The 27,656-nt window shown below is 46.4% G+C and overlaps 1 protein-coding gene across 2 annotated transcripts in view; it reads right to left on the bottom strand.

The window, feature by feature from the left end:
- vps8 (VPS8 subunit of CORVET complex) overlaps window positions 1–27,656 on the bottom strand; it is a 570,202-nt gene that overhangs the window by 364,081 nt on the left and 178,465 nt on the right. For both annotated transcript variants that reach the window (XM_078551411.1, XM_078551410.1), the window contains exons 32-34: window positions 25,235–25,333; window positions 24,606–24,695; window positions 11,446–11,492 (exon numbers count right to left, since the gene is read on the bottom strand). In XM_078551411.1, the coding sequence (XP_078407537.1) occupies window positions 11,446–11,492; window positions 24,606–24,695; window positions 25,235–25,333 (236 nt within the window). The remainder of the gene's footprint in view (window positions 1–11,445; window positions 11,493–24,605; window positions 24,696–25,234; window positions 25,334–27,656) is intronic.

A 27,656-nucleotide genomic window follows, 5' to 3' on the forward strand; every position in this document is an offset into this window, starting at 1 on the left:
TGAACAATTTTTCCTTAAACTCCTCTCACTTCCTCCAAATGAAAGGTGTGGCTATGGGTACCCGCATGGGCCCCAGCTATGCCTGTCTCTTTATGGGGTATGTGGAACATTCCTTGTTCCAGTCCTACTCCGGCCCCCTCCCACAACTCTTTCTCCGGTACATCGATGATTACTTCGGTGCGGCTTCATGCTCTCGTCGGGACCTGGAAAAATTTATTAATTTTGCTTCCAATCTCCACCCCTCCATCATTTTCACATGGTCCATCTCTGACACTTCCCTTCCCTTCCTTGACCTCTCTGTCTCAATTTCTGGTGATAGACTGTCCACCAATATCCATTACAAGCCTACCGACTCCCACAGCTACCTCGACTACAGCTCCTCACACCCCGCTTCCTGTAAGGACTCCATCCCATTCTCCCAGTTCCTTCGCCTCCGTCACATCTGTTCTGATGATGCTACCTTCAAAAACAGTTCCTCTGACATGTCCTCCTTCTTCCTTAACCGAGGTTTTCCACCCACGGTCGTTGACAGGGCCCTCAACCGTGTCCGGCCCATCTCCCGCGCATCCTCCCTCACGTCTTCTCCTCCCTCCCAGAAACATGATAGGGTCCCCTTGTCCTCGCTTATCACCCCATCAGCCTCCGCATTCAAAGGATCATCCTCCGCCATTTCCGCCAACTCCAGCATGATGCCACCACCAAACACATCTTCCCTTCACCCCCCCGGCGGCATTCCGCAGGGATCGTTCCCTCCGGGACACCCTGCTCCACTCCTCCATCACCCCCTAATCCTCAACCCCCACCTATGGAACTTCCCCATTCCCACGCAGAAGATGCAACACCTGCCCCTTCACTTCCTCTCTCCTCACCGTCCAAGGGCCCAAACACTCTTTTCAAGTGAAGCAGCATTTCACTTGCATTTCCCCTAACTTAGTCTACTGCATTCGTTGCTCTCAATGCGGTCTCCTCTACATTGGAGAGACCAAACGTAAACTGGGCAACCGCTTTGCAGAACACCTGCAGTCTGTTCGCAAGAAAGACCCAAACCTCCCTGTCGCTTGCCATTTTAACACTCCACCCTGCTCTCTTGCCCACATGTCTGTCCTTGGCTTGTTGCATTGTTCCAGTGAAGCCCAACGCAAACTGGAGGAACAGCACCTCATCTTCCGACTAGGCACTTTACAGCCTTCCGGACTGAATACTGAATTTAACAACTTTAGATCTTGAAATCCCTCCCCCATCCCCACCCCCTTTCCGTTTCTTCCCCCTCCCTTTTGTTTTTTCCAATAATTTATAGATTTTTCTTATCCCACCTATTTCCATTATTTTTAAATCTATACTTGTAATGCCCTGTCAGTCTTTCCACCCCACCCCCACTAGAGCTGTACCTTGTGTCCTGCCATCCATTCTTAATTAGCACATTCTCTTAGATAATATCACCACCTTTAACACGTCTTTGTTCCTTTGTCTGTGACATCTTTTGAATATCTGCTCCTATCACTGCTTGCTTGTCCCTACAACCACCTCCCCCACCAACTTCTCTCCCCCCACCCCACCCCCCACCTTAAACCAGCTTATATTTCACCCCTCTCCTAACTTTACTCAGTTCTGCTGAAGGGTCATGAGGACTCGAAACGTCAACTCTTTTCTTCTCCGCCGATGCTGCCAGACCTGCTGAGTTTTTCCAGGTAATTCTGTATTTGTTTTAGATAAGGAGAAACTGTTCCCACTCATGAAAGGATTGAGAACAAGAGGGCACAGATTTGAAGTAACTAGCAAAGTAAGCAGAAGTGATATGAGGAGAAACTTTTTCACGCAGTGAGTGGTTAGGGTCTGGAATGCTCTGCCTGAGAGTGTGGTGGAGGCAGGTTCAATTGAAGCATTTAAAAAAAGGAAGTAGACTGTTATCTGATAATGAAGAATGTGTCGGGTTACAGGGAGAAGACGGGGTAATGATGGCGTTCGGAGAGCCAGTGCAGACACAATGGACCAAACGGCCTCATTCTGTGCTGTAACAATTATGTGATCATCGTGATAATATATTATTCAATAAAATATGTTAACATCTACTTGCAAACCATTAATAATGCCATAAATTGCTAATATTGACAGGTCATGCAACTTAGATACCATTATGTTGACTGGTAAATTAAATTCTGCTGGAAACAGTGCCTGATCAGCAATTATCCTTTTTTCCATTCATTCATGGGATGTGGGCTTCACTGGCTGGGTCAGCATTTATTGCCCATCCCTAGTTGCCCTTGAGAAGGTGGTGGTGGGCTGCCTTCTTGAACCACTGCAGTCCATGTGGTGTAGGTACACCCACAGTGCTGTTAGAAAGGGAGTTCCAGGATTTTGACCCAGCGACAGTGAAGGAACGGATATATTTCCAAGTCAGGATGGTGAGTGACTTGGAGGGGAACTTCCAGGTGGTGGTGTTCCCATCTATCTGCTGCCCTTGTCCTTCTAGATGGTAGTGGTCGTGAGTTTGGAAGGTGCTGTCTAAGGAGCCTTGTAGATGGTACACACTGCTGCTACTGTGCGTCAGTGATGGAGGGAATGAATGTTTGTGGATGTGGTGCCAGCACACTGCTGTCCTGGACGGTGTCCAGCTTCTTCAGTATTGTAAGAGCTGCACTCATCCAGGCAATGGGGAGTATTCCATCACATTCCTGACTTGTGCCTTGTAGATGGTGGACAGACTTTGAGGAGTCAGGAGGTGAGTTACTCGTCGCACAATTCTTAGCCTCTGACCTGCTCTTGTAGCCACAGTATTTATATGGATAGTCCAGTTCAGTTTCTGGTCAATGGTAACCCCCAGGATGTTGATAGTGGGGGACTCAGTGATGGTAATACCATTGAACATCAAGGGGCGATGGCTGGATTCTCTCTTGTTGGAGATGGTCATCACCTGACACTTCTGTGGCACGAATGTTACTTGCCACTTGTCAGCCCAAGCCTGGATATTGTCCAGCTCTTGCTGCATTTGGACATGGACTGCTTCAGTATCTGAGCAGTCACGAATGGTGCCGAACATTGTGCAATCATCAGCCAACATCCCCACTTCTGACCTTATGATGGAAGGAAGGTCATTGATGAAGCAGCTGAAGATGGCTGGGCCAAGGACACTACCCTGAGGAATTCCTGCAGCGATGTCCTGGAGCTGAGGTGACTGACCTCCAACAACCACAACCATCTTCCTTTGTGCTCGGTATGACTCCACCTAGCGGAGAGTTTTCCCCTGATTCCCATTGACTCCAATTTTGCTAGGGCTCCTTGATGCCACACTCGGGCAAATGCTGCCTTGATGTCAAGGGCAGTCACTCTCACCTCACCTCAAGAATTCAGCTCTTTTGTCCATGTTTGAACCAAGGCTGTAATGAGGTCAGGAGCTGAGTGGCCCTGGCGGAACCCAAACTGAGCGTCAGTGAGCAGGTTATTGCGAAGCAAGTGCCGCTTGATCGTACTGTTGATGACCCCTTCCATTATTTTACTGACGATGGAGAGTAGGCTGATGGGACGGTAATTGGCCGGGTTGGATTTGTCCTGCTTTTTGTGCACAGGACATACCTGGGCAATTTTCCACATATCCGGGTAGATGCCAGTGTTGTAGCTGTACTGGAACAGCTTGGCTAGGAGCGCGGCAAGTTCTGGAGCACAAGTCTTCAGTACTATTGCCGGAATATTGTCAGGGCCCATAGCCTTTGCAGTATCTAGTGCCTACAGCCATTTCTTGATATCACGTGGAGTGAATTGAATTGGCTGAAGACTGGCAACTGTGACACTGGGACTTCTGGAGGAGACTGAGATGGATCTTCCACTCGGCATTTCTGGCTGAAGATTGTTGCGAATGCTTCAGCCTTATCTTTTACACTGATGTGCTGGGCTCCTCCATCATTGAGGATGGGGATATTTGTGGAGCCTCCTCCTCCAGTGAGTTGTTCAATTGCCCACCACCATTCAGAACTGGATGTGGCAGGACTGCAGAGCTTACATCTGATCCATTGGTTGTAGGCTCACTGAGCTCTGTCTATCACTTGCTGCTTATACTGTTTGGCACGCAAGTAGTCCTGTTTTATAGCTTCACCAGGTTGACACCTCATTTTAAGGTATGCCTGGTGCTGCTCCTGTGCTCTTCATTGACTTGGTGGTAATGGTATCGTGGGGGATATGCCGGGCCATGAGGTTACAGATTGTGTTTGAGTACAATTCTGCTGCTGCTGATGGCCCACAGTCTTGAGTTGCTAGATCTGTTCAAAATCTATCCCATTTAGCACAGCGGTAGTGCCACTCAACATAATGGAGGATATCCTCAATGTGAAAGCATCTCCACAATGACTGTGCGGTGGTCACTCCTACCGATACTGTCATGGACAGATGCATCTGTGGCAGGCAGGTTGGTGAGGAAATGTTTTTCCCTCTTATTGGTTCCCTCACTACCTGCCGCAGACCCAGTCTAGCGGCTATGTCATTTAGGACTTGGCCAGCTCAGTCTGTAGTGGTGCTACCAAGCCGCTCTTGGTGATGGACATTGAATGCCCCACCACAGTACATTCTGTGCCCTTGCCGCCCTCAGTGCTTCCTGCAAGTGATGTTCAACATGGGGGAGCATTGATTCATCAGCTGAGGGAGGGCAGTAGGTGGCAATCAGCAGGAGATTTCCTTGCCCGTGTTTGACCTGATGCCATGAGACTTCATGGGGTCTGGAGTCGATGTTGAGGACCCCCAGGGCAATTCCCTCCCAACTGTATACCACTCTGTCACCACCTCTGCTGGGTCTGTCCTGCCAGTGGGACAGGACGTATCCAGGGATGGTCTGGGACATTATCTGTATACCTCTATGATTCCATGAAGATGACTATGTCAGGCTGTTGCTTGACTAGTCTGTGAGACAGCTCTCCCAATTTTGACACTAGATGTTATTCAGGAGGACTTTGCAGGGTGGACAGGGCTGAGGTTGCCATTGTCATTTCCAGTGCCTAGGTCGATGCCAGGTGGTCCATCCAGTTTCAATCCTTTTTTGTGTCTTTTGTAGCAGTTTGTTATAACTGAGTGGCTTGCTAGCCCATTTCAGAGGGCATTTAAGAGTCAACCACAGTCTGGAGTCACATGTAGGCCAGGTCAGGTAAGGACGGCAGATTTCCTTCTCTAAAGGACATTAGTGAACCAGTTGGGCTTTTACAACAATCGACAATGGTTTTATGGTCATCATTAGACTTTTGGAATTCCAGATTTTTATTGAATTGAAATTCCACCATCTGCCGTGGTGGGATTCAAACCCTGGTCCCCAGAGCATTACCCTGGGTCTCTGGATTACCAGTCCAGCGACAATACCACTACGCCATCACAGCTTTTGAGGTGTAAAACTTTGAAAGACACCATCAGAATTTAAATCAAACATCCAAAAATCGCTATGACAATCCTCAGTGCACGTCTGATTAATAAGGGAAGGCAGTAAACACTTTACCGCAGGCAAATTAGTTTCAATATAAGATGTAGTTCCCACCATGTGTAATGGAATAAAACTGAATGCGCTCTACCCCACTCTTGATCTAAAAAATCCAAAAAGAATATCTCATTATAACCCCAAGACATATTATTTTTGGGACTCCAGCCAAACTGTTGGAACATCTCCCTGTGCTCATCAGTAATCAGTTTATAAGAGCTGGAAACATATACAAATCTACTCCCTTGGCTACATCATTCTTATTCCAAAAGCATGTTCCTTTTAAAGGCAGCTTGGGTTTAGAGCTGACGTCTATAATTCATTAGAACCCGAGTATAATTCAGTTCTTATCATGAGAAAATAAAATTAAATTACATCACTTGGAAATCTTTTTCTGCTTTCATTAAGCATCCTTTGAAGTCAATTAATGTCAGTCAACCTTATAGCCATTCAGGAACAGAGAAACATTGTAGATGTGGCTTTTTCTCACGGGCTGTTGGAGGCTTCAAGATTATCCCCCTCCTTCTCATGACAGGAAATGTTTAAATGTCTCTTCCAGGTGAGAGAGAAAATGAGAGACAAGAAATCTTGGTTCTTTCAACAGAAGTCAGGAAGTTCATAACCATTCATTTCGAAATGGAAAACTCCTATTGATTAAGTCTAACCAAGTGCTTCATTATTATAAAAGCAGATTACTGCGGATGTTGGAAATCTGAAACAAAAACAGACAGTGCTGGAAAGACTCAACAGGTCTACCACATCTGTGGAGGGGGAAACAGAGTTAATGTTTCGAGTCCAACATGACTCTGCTTTGGAACTGAAGAGAGGTAGAAATATGATGGGTTTTATGCTGTTGGAAAAGGGGGAGGGTCAGGTAGAACAAAAGGGAAGGTCAGGGATAGGTGAGAGGGTAGGATATTAAATGACAAAGGTGTCATGGGATGAAAGGCAAAGGGAGTGATAATGGTTGTGGTAAAGAAACCAAGTGTTGGTCCAGAGTACGTGCTAATGGCAGAATAAAGGACAGCCCTGTGTGAAAGCAAAACATGAAAACAAGATACAGGCTGGCACTTGGCAAACAGAAAAAAAAAATCAAAATGGGAGACAGCTCTCATGGTTTGGAATTGTTGAACTCAATGTTAAGTCCAGAAGGCTGTAAAGTGCCTAATCGGAAAATGAGATGCTGTTCCTAATGTTTGTGTTGGGATTCACTGGAACATTGCAGCAGACCAGAGGCAGAAACGTGGGCACGAGAGCACTTCTGCCCTCGTCCCTTCCCTTCTCCCCCAGGACCCTTGTCTTCACTTTCCACCCTACCAGCTTCTACATTCTCCACCATTTCTGCCACCTCCAGCATGATTCCACCACCAAAGACATCTTCCCTTCCCCTACACTTTCAGCATCCCAAAAGGACTGTTCCCTCTGCGACACTCTGGTCCACTCCTCAATTACCCCAACATCTCATGCCCTTCTCACAACACATTTCCAGGCAATCAGATCCATGTAACGCCTGCTCTTTTCCCTCCTCTCTCCTCATTGTCCAAGGCCCCAAACACTCCTTCCAGGTGAAGTAGCAATTTACTTGCTCATCTTTCAATTTAGTCTACCGTATTCACTGTTCACAATGCTGACCCCTCTACATTGGGGGGGACCAAATGGAGACTGGATGACCACGTTGCTGAACATCTCCACTCAGACCATCCACAAGCATGACCCCCAACCTTCCAGTTGCTTGCCATTTTAATTCACCACCTTGTTCTCACGCTGGGCCCTTCCCGCCTCCAATATAACTCAGGGCAGTTTTCCCAATGTCAGGAATCCAATGCGCAATTCTTGCCCAATTCTGGCAGGCCCCACCATCATGCCCACTCCAGCAGGTTCAATTAAATTCCGACCGTGGTTTGCATTCACTTGAACTGGCAGACACAGGCTTGATTTAACATCTCTTCCAAAAGCCATCGCTCCATCAGTATTGCGCTAGAATGTCAGCCGCAATTAAGTGCTCAAGTCCTACAGTAGAGCTTGAAACCACAACAATGTTATTTAGAGGCAAGAGCACTGCTGAGCCAAGCAGGCACATTAAAGATACAGTGGGAATGTAATCTGTTCTAATTTAACAGAGTACCAAAACCTTCATTATTCATCATTATCAGAGGGACCTCCCGTCGTCTGGTGGATAAAGGAAATTGGTAATAATTGGAAGCCTTGAAATCTTTGTTTTGCACTCACAGTACAACATTATCACAACCCTAGAAACAAAGATAAGGCAATAAAGAAAGCATGAGTTGATTCCAACCCCCTTGTGCTCTACTGTTTATGAACAATAAACAGGAAGAGGGCTATGCAAGAAGGAGATATCTTGTGTGAGACTTTATTCTCCAAACATACCAATGGATAATAGGAAAAACAAATAATAAAAGCACTGTGGGATGCTACACAGGGGCTATATAAATGCAAGTTGTTGTTGCGTATGCACAATAAAGGTTCCACAGTAAACAGTAGGCGTTAAGTTCAGATGTATGTTTGCCACCTATCTATACTCTAGTTTTCATAAATATTTTAGGTTAAAAACTGAGTAACCATTAGAGAGGTATTGTTCACTCCGAATAGCTGCATTACCCTGTACGCTGATACCATGTTCCCTCAATGGTTAAATCATTAAAAAGTGTCCAGCTGTTCAGAATCTGATACACAATAAAAAATGTGCATCATTACCTATTCCACACATAATTTAACAAACATCAGAATATTGCTATTCATTAAAATAAATCCAACTGTGCATATTTTTTTTAAAATGCATTCACACTAACAGTTTCTACTTTGAATTCAGAAAGCCCACACTGGCGAAGTCTTTTTTTTTGGTAACATTTTGACAGCTGGTTAGTCTTACTGAAGCATGTTTATTATGTAAAACATTCAGATTAATTCTCTGCACAGTAAAATACATCTCCAGGTTTCAAAATAGATTTAATCTGTCAACTGTTTCATAAAGAATTAGCAGTGTGCTGAATACTTATTTAAAGTAAAATTCTTTTCAAATCCTTTAGTTCTCCAGGGGGAGAAAAAGTTGAAACAAAACAATTTTCTTTGAAGGTTATGAAATCTGTCCATTTCTCCTTCAACCTGCAAGCATATCAATCCAAATAGGTCATAATTTAACTATATTGTGACTAAAAACCCCAGTTCGACCAGTCTTTTAGGAGAACTCAACACTTTATTCGCTGATCGCTTGCCTTAGTGGTTGGAACATTGCATCTTTTAAGGGAAGAGTTATTAAAATATTGGGAGAGTAAAGTTGCATGGCTATGGGCAGTGGGATTTACTTCAGGATTGCTGAAAATGAATAGCTCGCTCAGGCAAGGTTTGCTAACAGCCTCTTTCTGTGCTGTGAATCTATGGCCCTGATTGGAACCGATTTTCTGTGGAGGCTGGGCTGTAAGGAGCTTTAGTCGGGGAGTCACAGGAAGATATTGGAACATAGGACTTAGGAGCGGGAGCAGGTAATTCATCCCTTCGAGCCTGTTCCATCATTTGATAAGATCATGGTTGATCTGATTGTGGTCTCAACTCCACCTTCCTACCTGTCCCCCATAGCCCTTGATCCCCTTGTCTTATCAAAAATCTCTCTAACTCAGCCTTGAATAAATTCAATGGCCCGGCCTCTGCTGCTCTCTGGGGAAGAGAATTCCACTGACTAGTGACCCACTGAGAGAAAATAAATTTCCTCATCTTCGTCTTAAAAGGGAGACCTCTTATTTTTAAATTGTGTCCCCTAGTCTCTCCCACAAGAGGAAACATCCTCCCAATATCCACCCCGTCAAGTCTCCTCAGGATCTTATATATTTCAATAAGATCACCTCTCATTCTTCTAAACTCCAATGGATACAGGCCCAGCCTGTCCAACCTTTCTTCATAAGATAACTCCATTATCCCAGAAATGAGTCGAACGAATCTTCTCTGAACTGCTTCAAATACAATTATATCCTTTTTCAAACAAGGAGACCAAAGCTGTATCCAGTGCTCCAGTCTGGGTTTCACCACATGCTGTGCAGTTTTAATAACACAGCCTGTAGTTTTTTTCCAGCAGGTTGTCTGCCTGGAAGCCAACTTCCTATCGGATGTGAAACGTTTGGGAGGAGGTCACAGACCAGGAGAGGTATAGCTGTGAGGGTGGAGTATTGGGAGGGGTCTGACCTAGGAGGGACATGGAGACGGTTGACAATCATAGGAAGCTGTGGAAGGTTTCGGGTGGGCAGGGAGGCAGGTTAGTTGGTGGGCTGTGAGGAGGAAAAGCTGTGCGGCCAGGGTTAAACTCGAAAGTTAAGTTGGTTAATTTCACTTCCAGTTTCTCCAAGTATACAGCAGACACTGCTTCATTCAACTTCTTTGACAGGAGAACAGATTAAATATAAGGCACTCATCCTCCTGAGAGAGGGTTGGTGTCCCTCTGTTACAACTGGAGGCTTACTTAATTCATGACATTTATTTGAACACAGTTAACACAATCAGGTTCAACATTATTAAGCCACATTTTTTTTTTAATGTTCAACCTGACTTACTAAAAGAAATTCAGCATCTCGTGTGTGCAAAGGCATGCATTTTGGCGATGAGTTTGAGGTGACTTCGATCAATTTTAAATGCTGACATCCCACATGACCCCAATCCTTCCTATTTTCGTGGGTTAATATTGCCTAGGATTCTAAGGGAGTGTGCTGGATTCATGGTCCAGCCAGAATGAACATTTCCTGCTTCCACTGTCTGGAGCTTTAACCGAAATGGCTGGCCCAATCCAATTCCCAGGGACATGAACCCACTGCACAAATTGCTAATCATTCAGCACTAATGTAGAGAGCTCACTCAGACAATTAACACAGATATGGGAAATGGAAATGTCAAACTGATACAATAGAGATGGTCTGGGTCAAGGAGGAGTTTTCGTGGGCAACTAACCTGTGTTTTATTTGACTTAAGAGCATTTAAATGGTCAGCAGAGGCCAATTTATTCCTCTCCTTACCTGCACTACACTTGAGGTTCAGTTAATATAGACAGTATTGAGGGAACCTGAAAATTGCTTGATGCTGATTTTAGTGCAGAAACTGAAAAGATGACAGAAAACTCAAGAAGCACATAAAAAGTGATAAGCCAGGCAAAGAGGAAACTGGAAATGAGGATAACTGCAGTTATTAAACACAACAGAAGAAAATGCTTCCAATACTAAAAGTGTACGAACAAAAATGAAGTTGAGGATAAGCAATAGATAATAAATTCTATTTTTTCGAAGCATTCACTATGGAACACGCCAGTAACATGTCATTTATTAATCAAAATAATCTTTGCAGACAGTGAAGTCTTTAAAAAGCTGAAAATGTTCAAAACGCACAAATCCCTGGGAATGGTAAGTATCCATTTCAACCTTCAGGATAAAGAAACAGTCCAGCAACAGGGTGTTTTTCCCTGTTCATGTCTATGTTCATGTCTCATACGATTGTACTGTGGTACCACAGTAGAGTGTTAATCCTTTCATGACAATCCCAGTGATTGGATGCATAAAGTTTCTGTTCATAGGAACATCAGGTCTGCCCACTGAAGTTGTTTTAGAGTGAATGTAAAAATGATAAAGAGAAGCCCAACTGTAACATATAATTAGCTTCAGTGCTTCACATTCGGTTTTATGGATGATTAATGATAATGCTCAAAGCTGTTTTTTCTTCACTTTAGCTAAAGGACAAACTGCTTGTGTTCCAACATGTCATTCTTCAACCCATCTGTTTACTTGATCCATATCCCTGAAAAAGCTAACAATCTGCCTTACACTCATAACCTGACTATATAATTTGATATCAGCAGCACTTATTATGAGGTTATTTGCAAGTGTTTTAAAGTGAGCCATTTATGAATATTGTGAAGATCCATCAACCCCGAACAGACTCAAGGGAGGCTTTAACTTGATTTGACATAAAGTCTACCACATTTTGCAGATAAATAGTATCATACTCACGAAGAATCCAGTAGACTTTGTAATAACTGAAATACTAAGTGTTGATCCTGGATGCAAACATTGCTTTTGTAAATCAGATATAGTACAGCTGGAAGGGGCACTGGGAAAGAACTGAAGCTTGAAATCTGGTATTTCAGTCCTTGGACAATTTCTTCATATTGAAAGCAGAAATAGCTTAACTTTAACTTGAGGGTTTAACCAAATATGAAGAAATTGATATGAGTCTATTTTTATTTTTTCCCAATGACTGAAATACCAGATTTCAAGCTCAGTTCTTTCCCAGTGCCCCTTCCAGCTGTACTATATCTAACCCAAAGAGGAGCATTTACAAAAGCAATGTTTGCATCCAGGAATTTAACTGATTGGTGGAAAGGAATCATGGAAACAATATCAACTCCATCATGCATTTATCAAGTCCTTGAGAGCTTGGATTTGTTCCTGTGCCTCCTGAACCACATTTACATTGCAATTGGTGCAAATTGGTTTTGCCTTATCAGTTATATATTGGTGCGGTGTTAATACGGGCCCCAGATCTCCTGGTCGTTGGAGAGGGTGCGTCTGACGCCGACTGCAATTTAATCTGCCCACTTACCATTTTACACTAGAGCCTTTGCACCTTCTGATGCTGGCTCCAGCAGGGATGCAGGGATGAACAGAGTCAGGCAGTTGACTGTTGAGCGTAAGTACAATGCAGCCACAGCCCCTTTTCCCATCATGAACCGAAAACAGGTTCCCTTCAAGGTCGCTCCTCAGTTCATTGACTTGCAGCTTTAAATGGAGCAGTTACCCCACTTACTGCACAACCCACGCCCCGACAGTGTCCGTCCCCTTCCCCCGCCTCCCCGACAGTGTCCGTCCCCTTCCCCCGCAACCCACACCGACAGTGTCCGTCCCCTTCCCCCGCACACCCCCCGACAGTGTCCGTCCCCTTCCCCCGCACCCCCCCCCCGACAGTGTCCGTCCCCTTCCCCCGCACCCCCCCCCCCCCGACAGTGTCCGTCCCCTTCCCCCGCACCCCCCCCCGACAGTGTCCGTCCCCTGTCCCCCTCCCCGACAGTGTCAAACCCCCCCGACAGTGTCCCCCTTCCCCGATTGTCACCCTCCCCGACCGTGTCCCCCCTCCCCCTCCGACGGTGTCACCCCTCCTCCCCCTCCGACGGTGTCCCCCCTCCTCCCCCGACGGTGTCCCGCCTCCTCCCCCGACGGTGTCACCCCTCCTCCTCCCCCTCCTCCCCCGACGGTGTCCCCCCTCCTGCCCCTCCCCGACAGCCTGCCCCTCCCCGACAGCCTGCCCCTCCCCGACAGCCTCCCCCTCCCCGACAGCCTCCCCCTCCCCGACAGCCTCCCCCTCCCCGACAGCCTCCCCCTCCCCGACAGCCTCCCCCTCCCAGACAGCCTCCCCCTCCCAGACAGCCTTCCCCTCCCCGACAGCCTGCCCCTCCCCGACAGCCTCCCCCTCCCCGACAGCCTCCCCCTCCCCGACAGCGACCCCCCTCCCCCTCCCCGACAGCGTCCCCCTCCCCGACAGCGACCCCCCTCCCCCTCCCCGACAGCCTCCCCCTCCCCGACAGCGTCCCCCTCCCCCTCCCCGACAGCGTCCCCCCTCCCCCTCCCCGACAGCGTCCCCCCTCCCCCTCCCCGACAGCGTCCCCCCTCCCCGACAGCCTCCCCCCCCCCCCTCCCCGACAGCCTCCCCCCGCCCCCTCCCCGACAGCGTCCCCCCTCCCCGACAGCCTCCCCCCTCCCCCTCCCCGACAGCCTCCCCCCGCCCCCTCCCCGACAGCCTCCCCCCGCCCCCTCCCCGACAGCCTCCCCCCGCCCCCTCCCCGACAGCCTCCCCCCGCCCCCTCCCCGACAGCCTCCCCCCGCCCCCTCCCCGACAGCCTCCCCCCGCCCCCTCCCCGACAGCCTCCCCCCGCCCCCTCCCCGACAGCCTCCCCCCGCCCCCTCCCCGACAGCGTCCCCCCTCCCCGACAGCGTCCCCCCGCCCCCTCCCCGACAGCGTCCCCCCTCCCCGACAGCCTCCCCCCGCCCCCTCCCCGACAGCGTCCCCCCTCCCCGACAGCGTCCCCCCGCCCCCTCCCCGACAGCCTCCCCCCGCCCCCTCCCCGACAGCGTCCCCCCTCCCCGACAGCCTCCCCCCCCCCCCTCCCCGACAGCGTCCCCCCTCCCCGACAGCCTCCCCCCGCCCCCTCCCCGACAGCGTCCCCCCTCCCCGACAGCCTCCCCCCCCCCCCTCCCCGACAGCCTCCCCCCCCCCCCTCCCCGACAGCCTCCCCCCCCCCCTCCCCGACAGCCTCCCCCCCCCCCCTCCCCGACAGCGTCCCCCCTCCCCGACAGCCTCCCCCCGCCCCCTCCCCGACAGCGTCCCCCCTCCCCGACAGCCTCCCCCCCCCCCCTCCCCGACAGCCTCCCCCCGCCCCCTCCCCGACAGCGTCCCCCCTCCCCGACAGCCTCCCCCCGCCCCCTCCCCGACAGCCTCCCCCCGCCCCCTCCCCGACAGCGTCCCCCCGCCCCCTCCCCGACAGCGTCCCCCCTCCCCGACAGCCTCCCCCCGCCCCCTCCCCGACAGCCTCCCCCCTCCCCCTCCCCGACAGCGTCCCCCCTCCCCGACAGCGTCCCCCCGCCCCCTCCCCGACAGCCTCCCCCCTCCCCCTCCCCGACAGCCTCCACCCGCCCCCTCCCCGACAGCCTCCCCCCTCCCCCTCCCCGACAGCCTCCCCCCTCCCCCTCCCCGACAGCCTCCCCCCTCCCCCTCCCCGACAGCCTCCCCCCGCCCCCTCCCCGACAGCGTCCCCCCTCCCCCTCCCCGACAGCCTCCCCCCGCCCCCTCCCCGACAGCCTCCCCCCTCCCCCTCCCAGACAGCCTCCCCCTCCCAGACAGCCTCCCCCTCCCCGACAGCCTCCCCCTCCCAGACAGCCTCCCCCTCCCCGACAGCCTCCCCCTCCCAGACAGCCTCCCCCTCCCCGACAGCCTCCCCCTCCCCGACAGCCTCCCCCTCCCAGACAGCCTCCCCCTCCCCGACAGCCTCCCCCTCCCCGACAGCCTCCCCCTCCCCGACAGCCTCCCCCCGCCCCCTCATCGACAGCCTCCCCCCGCCCCCTCATCGACAGCCTCCCCCCGCCCCCTCATCGACAGCCTCCCCCCGCCCCCTCCCCGACAGCCTCCCCCCGCCCCCTCCCCGACAGTGTTCACCCGCCCCCTCCCCGACAGCCTCCCCCCGCCCCCTCCCCGACAGCGTCCCCCCGCCCCCTCCCCGACAGCGTCCCCCCGCCCCCTCCCCGACAGCGTCCCCCCGCCCCCTCCCCGACAGTGTTCACCCGCCCCCTCCCTGACATTGTTCACCCCCCCCACCACCACTCCCAGACATTGCTGTGGGGAGTGTGAACATTGCTTTTGGTGCTGTTGTACTTTGACAATCCAGCTGATTTACTTCAAGTTTTGTTGGTTTTATACCTGCTATGAAAAGCCCTAAGTAAATCTATGTAAAAACCAGCCCAAGTCTCCGTGGTTCTGGCCACCTGAACCCACTGTTGTTGGGATCACAGAAAAATCTGGGTAAAACCGACAGTCGGAAGTTTAAACTTCCCATGTAAATACAGGGATGTCCACATATCCGGACTTCCTCAGGGTCCCGACACACATCAGCAACCTAAGCTGAGTTGGGAGATTCAGGCCCTAGTGTTAAAGGCTGACCTTACTCCTGAGTGAGATTGAGTGAGACTCCATCTCACACTCTGCTTTGCTCCAGAGTCAGGTTATGTGTCGGATCTGGATGGGAGATTGTTTATTATTAACACCAAAGAGAAATATTATTGTGTAAATGCACCCTTACACTCAAGAATGCATGCAAGTCCAACTGTAGTGTGAATATAGCAATGGACTTCCTATTTAATCTGCATTCAAGCCTTCACTGTTGCTACATGCTTTAGTCTCCCCTATCTCGAACAACTTCTTAAGATGCTTACTCCTGCTGTTGAAGCCAAAGATAATCAGGAAATACCATTAGGAGTTCCAGGATAATCTCACCTCCCTGCCTGTTGAAAAATATCTGCTTTCTCTATAAGAAAGTGATTTCAGGCTTCAGTGAATCTGGGATACCCTCATTTCAGAATATCATTCCAGCATTCTGTCTCAGTGCAAGTGGACTGAATGCCAGGATGCAGCAGTGGAGAAACCAAGCATATCAACAAACTGGGACAGCAGGAATGAGAGCACCATTCTCCCACATACATTAAAAACAGAAATGCATGGAACAATTATTTTAGAAATGCTACCGCTCACAGTCGAGACAAAATATCAGCTGCCCTATTGTCCGGGTAACTCTACACTCCCTAACGTTTAAAAATATCTGGATTTCTAGGACATACAGCTGCACGTGTGTGTCAAGCTGTAGCTACAACTGACCTCAAAAACCTTTTTAAGTGACGCTGTGTTACAGATGGTTTGTTCACAAAAACACATTTATTTGTCAACTTTCTCTAGTTTCTTTTCCCACTCCCACTGTCATGAAACGAACATATAATTTTCATAATATTTTTCTGCTTTGTTGTAAAGTAGGTATATGGGGGTAAGTATAGTTGGGTCTGTCTGTGTGTGATTTATTTACATTTGGACTCAAGTAGACTACAAGTTTAAATCATCAAAAGAAGCTAGGTGCTTGACATGCTAATGAGTAAACATGGATGCTGGCTTAGCCTGTAAGGTGTGAAGGGAATTAGCATTTTTAGATAAATGAAGGGAGATTTAGATTTCAAAGGGATCTTAGTCTGTTTACAACTAGCCAGATAAGCAGGGCTAAGGAATGTGTTTACTTTTCCCAAAGGTTACTGAAAATATATAGTGGCAACATGAAAGTTTTTATATTATGAGGAAGATACAGTTCCAAAGACATATGGAACAATAGAATTTCCATATTAAGAGAGAAACAAACATAAAGGAGAATGAAAGGTTATGGAGGAGAAGGCCATGTAAGATCTAACCAGGATGTGTGAAATAGCCTTAACGAAGCCTCTAGCATTTGTACATAAGTCTGCTGTCTAACTAAACTGAAGCTGGAGAAAAGCCATTTTGAATTCCACTGCCCAGGGTATTGTGTTAACTTGCTGAGTTTGTTTAAAATCTAAAAGCTATTGCGGACCATTGCCTTAAAGGGAGTGTAACTGGGGGTCAGATTAATTAGAAATTTTAAGAGTTATTATAGTAGTAATTGTGGCCTTATGTATGTGCTTGACATCTTTTATTTTGCTAATAAATATTTTAATTTAATTTTTTTAAATCTCTTGGCGGGCTTATTACTTCTGAATTCAGTGCGTACATCTCATAATAAATACAAACTGCAAAACTGTTGTGATAGCGCGACCAAGTTTCCCTCATGGATTTGATCCGCCTGGCACACATCATCTGCCACATAACACCACATCATTACCTCTGACGCCTCCCCCTTCCCCACCCCCCCACCCACTCCAAGGATCGACAAGCTGCTCCTCAGCAACATCATCTGTAAACATGTCAAGCTCCACATCGAGGCTGATGACACCCAGCTCCACCTCATCACCACCTCTCCCGAACCCTTTTCCAAACTGCTTGTCCAACATCCAGTATTGCACGAGCAGACATTTCCTCCAACCAGATATCGGGAAGACCAAAGCCATTATCTCTTGTCTCTGCCACAAACTCCATTCTCACTCTAAACCATTCAAAACCTTGAAATTGTGTTAGGTTCTGAGATGAGCTTCTACCCAAGTGTCCAGTCCAACATCAAGACTAATTTCACTCATCAACCTTGTTCTTACTGACTTACACTGGCTCCTAGCCCAACAATATTTCAATTTTAAGATGCTCATTCTGGTTTTCAAATCCCTCCATGCCTCACCCCTCCCTGCTCTAATCTCCACCAGCCCTACCAGCCTTCGAGATCAGTGATATATTTGATATTTATCGCAAATATTGCCGCTTGTGCAGCAAAACTAATACACTTGCCTGCATAACAAATCACCTCACTCCAAAAGTAATTTGTTATGTGAAATGAAGTGCTTTAGAGATATTTGGCACCGCAATACAAGAATGGAGGTATTATTCGTATTAGTCCAACTCTTCTCCCTCCAACTATTCTAATCCTGCTTTTTGAATTCCGGGCACCAAAACCTCATCTCTAGTTCTTAATCTCATTTCAGGTTTCCACGGAATTGCTCTCTGCCAACAAGATTCCGCCCCTCGCCACCGTTCCAAATAGACCAAAAACGAGAGTTTAAAGCAAGAAGTACTGGTCAAGACGTCATTTCTGAATAACATACTCTGGAGCTTCATCATAAATTCAATGATTAGAAAGTCCCAGCTCACACATTTAAAAATAATTGTGGAATATTCAGCACCATCTGCCAATGTTGACAACATGTACCAATTTCCATTATATTCTCTCACACACACCTATCCTTTAATGTCATCCTCAGTTGATTTAAAAAAAAACACGTCACCTAGAGCAGCACAATTGCTAACAGTGACCATAAAGGGGTATTGCTGCTGGAAATTAAAGATTACTTCTGATTGGGTAGCTGTAGTTAGCACTGAGTTATGTTTGACAGCTACAGGGGCTCAGAGCAACCTATTAAATGCACAACCATAAACGAATTGACAACATCCAAGCAATGGGCGAGATGTTGACAGTGTTTCTTTGTCTTTTGCACTACCTGCACTTTGCGAAAAGCTGACCATCTTTTCCTACGGTTCTAAATTTAAATCCCCACAATGCCACAAGTGCTTCAGGAACCCATGGATGAAATATAACACCGATAAGGTCCAGCAAAGTCATATGCCAGTCTGTACTGTTTCAAACCTGAACAAATGGACACGTTATTAATTATGTAAGCTTAAAAGGAATCTCTCTGGCACACACAGCAAAACAGGGAACTAACCTGTTGTGTCAGAGAGTAGCTGAATATAGGATATCGTGAATTTAAAAATCTTCCAATCTGCCAGGCCATCTGCTGAGCACTGGTGTTTAGGAAAAATAATTGAGTGAAAAATCAAATTTGGCATCACCTAATTCAGAGTAAACATTGTTAGAGACATGAGAATACACTGATAACACACTTATCTTGTTTGGTGGGGGGGGGATGGGGATGGGGATGGGGAGTGGGGGGTGGAGTTATACATGGTGCGGGACTGAGCATAAAAAGGGGTTTAGAAAAGACAACCTTATTTCAAAAGAAATCAGTCATCAGCCCTAATCGTCACTTGTTGTGAGAAAATCTTCTATATTAAATTCAGAATTGGGGTCCTCCTTCAGAAAACACAGCCTCAGAGTAAAGGGAAGACCTTTTAGAACAGAGATGAAGAGAAACTTCTTTAGCCAGAGAGAGTGGTGAATCTATGGAATTCATTGCCACAGAAGGCTGTGGAGGCCAGGTCACTGAGTGTATTTAAGACCGAGATCGATAGGTTCTTGATTGGTAAGGCGATCAAAGGTTACGGGGAGAAGGCGGGAGAATGGGGTTGAGAAACTTATCAGCCATGATTGAATGGCGGAGCAGACTCCATGGGCCGAATGGCCTAATTTCTGCTCCTATGTCTTATGGTCTAAAACAATATAGCACCATCCACTGTGTTTCACTCTCTGGTAATCAAAGGCTTCACAGAACGTTAGAAGAGGAAGGGAAGAGGAGCACTCTGTACATAAACCAAGGGTTTCCATCTTGGACACAGCCTGGCAATCGGGCACAAATGGCACCCAGGATTGAGCTACTTTTCAAAAGTGTTCTTTTGCTCAAGTTTCACATTTGCATATCACCAGAGCAAACAGTCAGTGATTTCGAAGTGCTTCAAATTAACAAATGGGTTAAAAAATATTCCTCGATATAGTTAAGAGTAATAACCCGGTGCAGTTGATTAATACAACTGCAAATGGGTTAATCACAAAATAATCATTCGAATCAGAGTGTCTAGTCCACCATCTGCGAGTTACCTGGCTCGAAATTACCAAACATCAAAAACAATTTAACACCATGTGTCAGTTACACTGGTGTACGATAGTCAGTTTCTTAGTAAATTTTCAAACAATACAATTTTCAAAACATACCTTTTAGTGCCCTGGTGCTATAATAAGCTTCATTTTAAGAACCTCCTGCAGACAGACTCGATTACAGAAAACTCAGGCTGGATCATACGATCCAGGGGCATGGCAAGTTTTGTGGGTGGAACCAACATCAAGCACAATGTTTTAAAAACTAATGCAAAAGATTGCGCAAACTCCATTTAGGCTGGACGAAATCTACAGTTGAAATTCCTCGATTTTTTCCACTGGTTTGGCCAATTTTGGGCGAAATGCACTTTTAAAAAAAACCCAGCGTAATCAAGTGGAAACTCCACCCAATAATATTTACCAATGGTTGTGTCCATTTTAATTCTGCAGACTCTATTTTATTTTCCTTTTCTTCAACGTTTAACCAGCATTTCTTATCACTTCCCCTTTCTCTGCACAATAATGAATTCAAGTTGCAAGCAAATATGTACAATATTGTATTCAGTTTAATAGGTTAAAATGTTTAAGACCATTGACTGTCCAATCTTTGAGCAGCTGAAATGGCAGCTTTCAGATTCCCATCATTACACAAAACACATTTTGTGAAGGAAAAAAGGGAGGTTTATAATGAAGAACAGATTAAGAAAAAACTTAATTTGTCCCATTAAGGACACTCTTCCAAAAGGCAGATAGGACGCACACAATGTCATAGGCTATTCATAACTCACGTTCTTGTAGACACTGAATAGCCACTGGCAAAGCTTCAAGATAAAGCTTTGAAAATCTCTCAAAGTAAGGAAGCAAATCCCCCTAGGATATTAATCTATTATAATGGACATTACTCAATCCACATTACTCAATCCCAATTGCCTCCAATCTTCTTAATACTCCTAATTTCATCACTAAAAGGGAAAATATGAATTTGTAACACAGCCTGCTTAAGAAATATTGTGTCACTGCTTCATCATGAATTATGGCTTTGGCCGCTGTTTAAATTCTGAAATTGCCATGGTTTTGGCTGTGATTCATTAGTGGCAGAGGGAGTTTCAATATATATATATTTTTTTTAAGTCTGACCTGTTGCTGTGGTGAATAGTTGCGTATGAAAGTGGATTTTAAAACATGAGGTATCAAGATCAGCATTGACAACCAGGGTGTTCCACTGCGTTAAGGACACAATTTGTGGTAAACATCCCAAGATTTTAGAAATATAATTTGCAATGAATTACTGGCAAGCTTTTACCATTGGAAACAGCTGTAGTTAGTGTGAACGTGCAATATTCAGGCACCAAGCCAACCTGGAAAATAACAACATTGATTTGTGGTGAATGCCAGTGCATCATGCCAACTCTCTTCAAATGATTTCTGTGGAAGTAAATAAATGTGGATGTTTTTGAGACTCAGCTGATGAGGCAGAATACATCTGCCCAAAGTGGAAGATAATAAGCAGGTGCAAAAGAATGACAGCTTGCAAATGAAATATTAAAATTTGTATTACATTCATAATCATTACCTAATTGGCACGTGGAGGGATTATGTGGGTGTGTCATGTCTATTTAAGCATATTCTACACTACACTAATTAAAAATTTTCCAGTCACAATTAATGATAGCAATACAACTGAGATGAAGCCCTGGGTAAGCATAATTACTCAAAGCAATGAGCCAGATTTTAGCGAAAAAATAACAGCGCCTAGATGTAGGGCCATTCTTCATTTAATTAAAAATGAATCAAAACGCTCTGGGATTGTTTATCTCCTCTCCAAAATGGGAGAGGGGTTTGAATAGTTAGGTCAAAGCTGCAACCTGCACAGTGCTAATCCTGTCAGCTCTTCTCAGTTACTGTGTAGTGCTCCATATGAAGTAAGTGACCTCGTCAGACACCCCCCAGAATGTGATATCTAATTATTCTTGCATTACTGATGTTTTGGATGCATCATTCATAAAGTTTTGCAAATCACTAGGTGCCAACAGCCAGTAGACACCTCCCACCCCATCCATCTGCAACCACACTCGGACATACTGCGTGACCCGAGCCTCCGTGGTTTCTATGTTCAATGTCACAGGGCATGGGAACTCAGCGCACTCTAGCCCGTTAGCCAGCTGCCATATTATCAGCTACAACAATATTTCTACAGACTTTCCTTCCCTTTCAAGGAGGATGGAAAGAAAAGTCATCCAGGGATAGAAAGGTAAAGGGTGGGAGTTGAAATGGAGGGCAGGAGAAGTTACAGGGAAAGGATAAAGTGAGGTAAGAGAGATGTTTGCAGATGAAGACAAAAATTTAAAAATCAATACATTGATGAAACGAGTCGATGTTGGCTGCCAAATACAGGAATGATCAGTGAATTGAACCTAGTACTGAATGGAATGCCAGTAATGGAAAGGTTAGAACTTGCACAGACTGGAAGAAGTCAGTGAGTAGCCCATTATTCAACTCCACAGAGTTGTGAATGTTGATCCTACATAGACAACTTTATGGGTGAAAATAATCCCTCTAATCACACATCTGATAGCAAAGTGAGCAATTGTGGGGGTGACTAGTGACAGACTCAGTACAATGTTGTGGAGGTATAAATAGATGGCATTAGTGCTTGGCCAAATGTGGAGTGTGAAGTTGAATTCAGGGTCAAGTAAGGTCTACACTGCCTATGAATGCTGCTTCCGAGAGCCAGCATGTACAAGTAGATTGGAAGAGTGCCAAGCTTGGCGTTCAATGAAGCTGACTTTGTGGGCATGAGTTCCAGACTTTCGGGAATGTTCCAGGGATAGACCTGCTGAACACTCTGAATCTTCACCCAGTTTTTGCACTACATGCTGACAGGAGCTACAGACTTTGTGCCATTGTAGAACAGAAACAGCTAAACTACACCTCAACCTTTTCTTTACCTGCTTCTTCTCAGTGCAACTGACAAGTCCATCAGTTATCTGATTCTAGGGCCAGAATTTTACCTTCGGCGTGTGGGTGCGTGCCTGATATGCCGGAACGTAATATGACATGCGGTGACGTTGGGCGTGCGTCCCAACGTCACCGCGCACTCGTGCGATATTTCGTTCAGCGGGCACGCATTGGAGTCGGCTGCGCATCCGCCGATAGTTGAAAGGCCAATTGAGGCCATTAAGCAACTAATTAAGCTGAATTTTACACTGCCCGTCCAACTTAACGGTTGGCGGGCAGGTGAAAAGGCCAAGCGGCCTTTACATTTTTTAGGAAATCTCATCCACGAGCGGGATGAGGCTTCTTAAAGCTAATACACATTAAATAAAACCTTTATTTTGACATTAAAAACATGACTGTGTTACATGAGGGGACATGTTTCATTTAATTTTTACTGTATTTATTAATTTTTTAAAACAGCGCTTCATCTCCCTGATGCAGCTCCACGCCCCAGGGAGATTGAAGCGTTCTTTCGTGCGCACGTGTAAACTGCGCACCAGGCCCGGCTCTCCCTCCTCCCCCCGCCCACACAGGCATCGTTCAGCGCTACCTCTCACAATCCATGCAGGGCAGGCCTTAATTGGCCCGCCCGCGTAAAATGGCGGCGTGGAGCTGATCACGACGGCGGTCAGCTTCCTGACCACTCCTGCCCAGTCCGCACGCCAACCATAAAATTCTGGCCTAGGTCTGGCTGTCGTGCTTCAGTGATGTTTGCCTCTCAGATAGACAGCTAATCAGTTAACAAGAGTTCAACAATAAATAAAGAAAACTTTGCCATTTGTGATGATGTCTTTGAACTTGCTGTTCACAGACACGGTGATGGAAATCCCATATTCCTGATCACCCAAGGTGATGTGTGTTATGACATAGATTTCTTTAAAATAATCTCATTCTGGTAGGGAGTTTAAGGTGTCCCACATGAAGCTCTGTTCTCAGTGAAAGCAGGCTGCATTACTCAAGGCTGTAGAAATATGAAGGGCCGCTGTTTTAACTTTGTGTTGGTGACTAAGACAAAACACTTCACTTCTGGCCAGAAGCCTGTGCGATTCACAAGTTGACCAACCTCTCCTACGCCAAGCTCATCCTCAGTGGTTTTAACCTCCATCTAAATTTATCAAGTTCTCTCTCCTGTCCTCCCTAAATCTCTCCCTCCATGTAAACTCCCCAGCCCACATCCCCACAAGAATACGTGTGAAATAGGAGCAGCAGTAGGCCAACTGGCCCATCGAACCTGCTCCGCCATTCAACAAGATCCTGTCCGCCATACCATAACCCTCGATTTCCTTTCCAATCAAAAATCTACCTAGCTCCACCTTGAACAAATTCAATGATCCAGCCTCCGCTGCTTTCTGGGGAAGAGAATTCCACAGACTAACCCACCGAGAGAATTTCTCATCCCAGTTTTAATTGGGAGACCCCTTATTTTTAAACCGTGTCTCCTAGTTCAAGTCGCTCCCAAAAGGAGAAACACCTTTCAGTATCCACCCTGTCACAGCCCCTCAGGATCTCATATTTTGCAATAAGATCACCTCTCAGGCCTCTGAACTCCAATGGATACAGGCTCAGCCTGTCCAACCTTTCCTCATTGGATAGGAATCAGTCAAGGGAACCTTCTCTGAACTGCTTCTAATGCAACTATAGCTTTTCTTGATTAAGGAGGCCAAAACTGCACACAGTATTCCAGATGTGGTCTCACCAAGTCCCTGTACAGCTGCAGTAAAACTTCCTTACTTTTATATTCCATTCCCCTTGGAATAAACACCAACAGGATGGATGGCAAAGGGAGGGGAGGTAGCACAGGGAGAGGACAGTGGGCGGCAGTGGATGGGGAAAATGGGAAAGGGGAAAAGGGGGAGGGAGGGGAAGACAGTAACTGGGAATGCTGCTTTGGTCAGGGAAGACAAAGTGTATAGGTGCCTAAAATTAACTAGAATGTGTAACTTTTATTGCAAGGATTGTTTTTTTTTAATGCCCTGGACCTCCTGTGAAATACATGAACCAGTTTTGTGCCTTGATTTGTCCTTCAGACGTCAGCTTTCTGAATCAGCTGCATCAGATTTCATTGAAGCTATTGTCCAGATTCTGTTAATTTTCTAGACTGACATTCATGGCTCTCTCAGGCGCCCGCTATCAAAGACAAATTTACAAAAGGGCATCTTTTTACAGAAAAAACAGAACAATTACTTTCAAACATTGGCTTACCTCTAACTGGTTCACGATCACCTGGAGCTCTGTAGAGAAATGTACCGCCACCAGCTCAGCTGCTTTTGAAGGATTGATAGGCACCAAGTCCTGAAATTTCATAAAAAGTGAATTTGTTTTTTCCAGAAACAAACCGGTAATCTCTTTGGTGTATGATCGACAGAACATGATGCCTTAGCAAAGTAGCAACAGCATGTCACTGTGATAACGGAACAAATATTGTGCTTATGTTACCATTGTATCAGCTGCAGACAAAACATTTAGCCAATGACACGTATGGCTCTTTGTATACCATGACAAACAGATGTTAAGTCGGTGCCAAAAAGGAAGAAAATGAAAGTATTTACCATTAAGTGCACAAAACTCACCACTATGGTGGGTTCCAGAATTTCCAAATGTGGTTCTGAGCACTAACAGGTTAATACAATCTCAGTTTGATTTGGCTCACCTTGCAGTGTGTCCCTCCATAAAGTAAAGTCAAATATGCACAATTCCACTAACAAAAACAAAATACTACAATGAACATAAAGCAGAATCCAATTCCATCTTTTCATTAGGTTAAAATTCTACACTTAACATTCTTTTCATATTTTTGCTTCAAATCATTTTAAATTGGTGGAGAGAGCTACCTTGATGTGTTCCATGGTTTTATTCCACACAGACTCTTTCTCTTCAGCGCTGTAGCCAGGTATGGACAACATATTGTGGACATAATTGAAAATTTCCTCCTAAAACAGGGAGTAAAAGAGAGTTACTAACAAGAAAGAAAATATCTTCACAATACAGAGGAAAACATGAAAACACAACTTCGGAAAGACGAGCATGACTGAACGGTACTTTCCAGGAAGGTCATTACGTAGAAGGTGGTCTCAAATCAGTAGGTGACAGAGTGTCTGTAATGTATTCTTCAAGCTAGTTGGATAAGGCTCTTTTCACAAAACATGCTCAGAAGCACTGCATCTTGTGCCATCCCAAACTGCATGCAGAAAGATTTGCAACAACATGTCCAATCATGTTGTCCAACAATGCACGCGTGCTCCCCGGCTCTGAAACTGTTTTTAAAAAATGCTTTATCTATGTCCCAAGAATAAACGATATGACACTGATCGTTTTTATGACTTGGCTGCTGGACCCACTCAAAGTCAGATAATGATATGAAGCTGAATTTAGCATGTAAATAGGTTAAATCCATAGAACGTGCAGGTGTAGCATTTCCACTTTGGGTTCAATTGTCAGTTCCTGTGGCCATTTAGTGATGTGTTCTCCTCCTCCGCCAAACCTTTCCACTCAAACTAATCTGCATATTTCCAAACACAAATTCTGCCCAAATTAAAACATAATTTATAAATTTGCTCTAAATGTTTTTCTTTCAGCTAATGAAAATAGTACCTTGATATTTAATTAAAACAGACAAAAACGAGTTTATCACAAAAGGTAAGCATTTTCGTCAGTGTCAATTCCCCAGCTCTGAGTAACCCCACTTTAAATTACTGAAATTCACTCTTTAAAAACAGACGAAACTCTAGTTATATTGGGGTACATTACTCAGTTTCTTAGTAAAACAAAAATGGCATTTAAAAACTATTTAGAAGTATGTTTTAGTGTTCTTGTAGCCAAAAGAACCAGCTTAATTGTTAAATCACCCTGAAGGCCTGCAAATGAATCCAATTAGTGGAAAATCCCAACGATGATCAAATTACCCAGAAACAGTGGCTGGTTTTGTGGCAACTGCCCATTTCCAGTATGAAATCTATAAAACCTGAGCCAAAGATCATGGAAACAAGTTAAGCTGAGTACAAACTGAGCTTAAAGTTCCACAATCCTTTGCACCAGTTTTGCCACCTTTGGCTGACCTGTGCTGAAATAACCAGGGCAATGTTTTGGGTATGGGTAATCAATGCAGAGGAACCAGCTCGAGGAATGATGTTTCCTGCACACCAAGATAACTGAAGGCAATGGAGACCCACTCAGAACCACTCACACATAATGTGTTGGCTTCATTCACCTAAGGCAAGTGAGGGAGCTTGGGGAATACGGATATCAGTCTGTGATGCTGATGCAACAAAAACAGGAGCAGAAGCTTGGCTGGCAGGGTAACCAATTTAATTAACAGTACAACTGTCCATTTCTAGGCAAACAACCTGAAACTGCGGGAGGCTTGCAGACAGCAGAGCTTCATCTGGATTAAACTCTGCAAAGTCCCGCCAACACTAGGTCAGATTGACTATCTGGTCAGCGAGTGGGACTGTGCCTATGTTGGCCCTCCTATATCCTTCAGAGATTTCGACCACCTAAAGTCGGAACCTCAAAGCACTGGAGAAGTACCAGCCGCAGTGCCTCTACAAGATCCTCCAAAGCAGGTGGCAAGAAGAGCAGTCCAACTGCAGCATCCTCTCCCAAGCCAACATCGAGGTGCTAATCACTTCAAACCAGATTCATTTGGCAGGACGTGTCATTCGTATGCCTGACACTCGATTCCTGAAGCAACTGCTCGACTTGGTTGTGGCAGGAAACTCCCAGGAGGGCAGCAGGAATGCTTTGGGGATGTCCTCAACGCATCCCTGGAGAGGTCAAACATATCCGCCGTCCCTGGCCTGTGACCGACCAAAACGGAGAAGGTTCATTTGGGAAGGCACCGAGCACATCGAAAGACTTCATCGGGTGCACACAGAGGCAACCTTGAGGCGTAGGAGAGAGTGCACAAACCTCCAAACAACCTCTCTACCCACCCCTTTAAGCACCACCTGCCCCACATTTGGCAGAATTTGCAGGTTGCACATTGGACTTGACAGCCACACCTGAAAACATCGAACCGAAGTGGAAGCAAGTCATCCTCGATCGTGAGGGACTGCCTAAGAAATAAGAAAAAGGGCTGCAAAAACCTCAGGGGGCGCATGGATGGGTTAGTGGAATGCACAGATAGGTGGTAACTGAAATTTAATGTACTGAGGGGTCATGGAATACATTTTGGGAGGGTAAACAAGAAATGGGGGTATACAGTCAATAGAAGAGTCTGGATGAACTCAGGGGCTCAAAGACATGAACACAAGA

Source organism: Cetorhinus maximus, chromosome 11 (assembly GCF_964194155.1).
Source record: "Cetorhinus maximus chromosome 11, sCetMax3.hap1.1, whole genome shotgun sequence".
Lineage (NCBI taxonomy): Eukaryota > Metazoa > Chordata > Chondrichthyes > Lamniformes > Cetorhinidae > Cetorhinus > Cetorhinus maximus.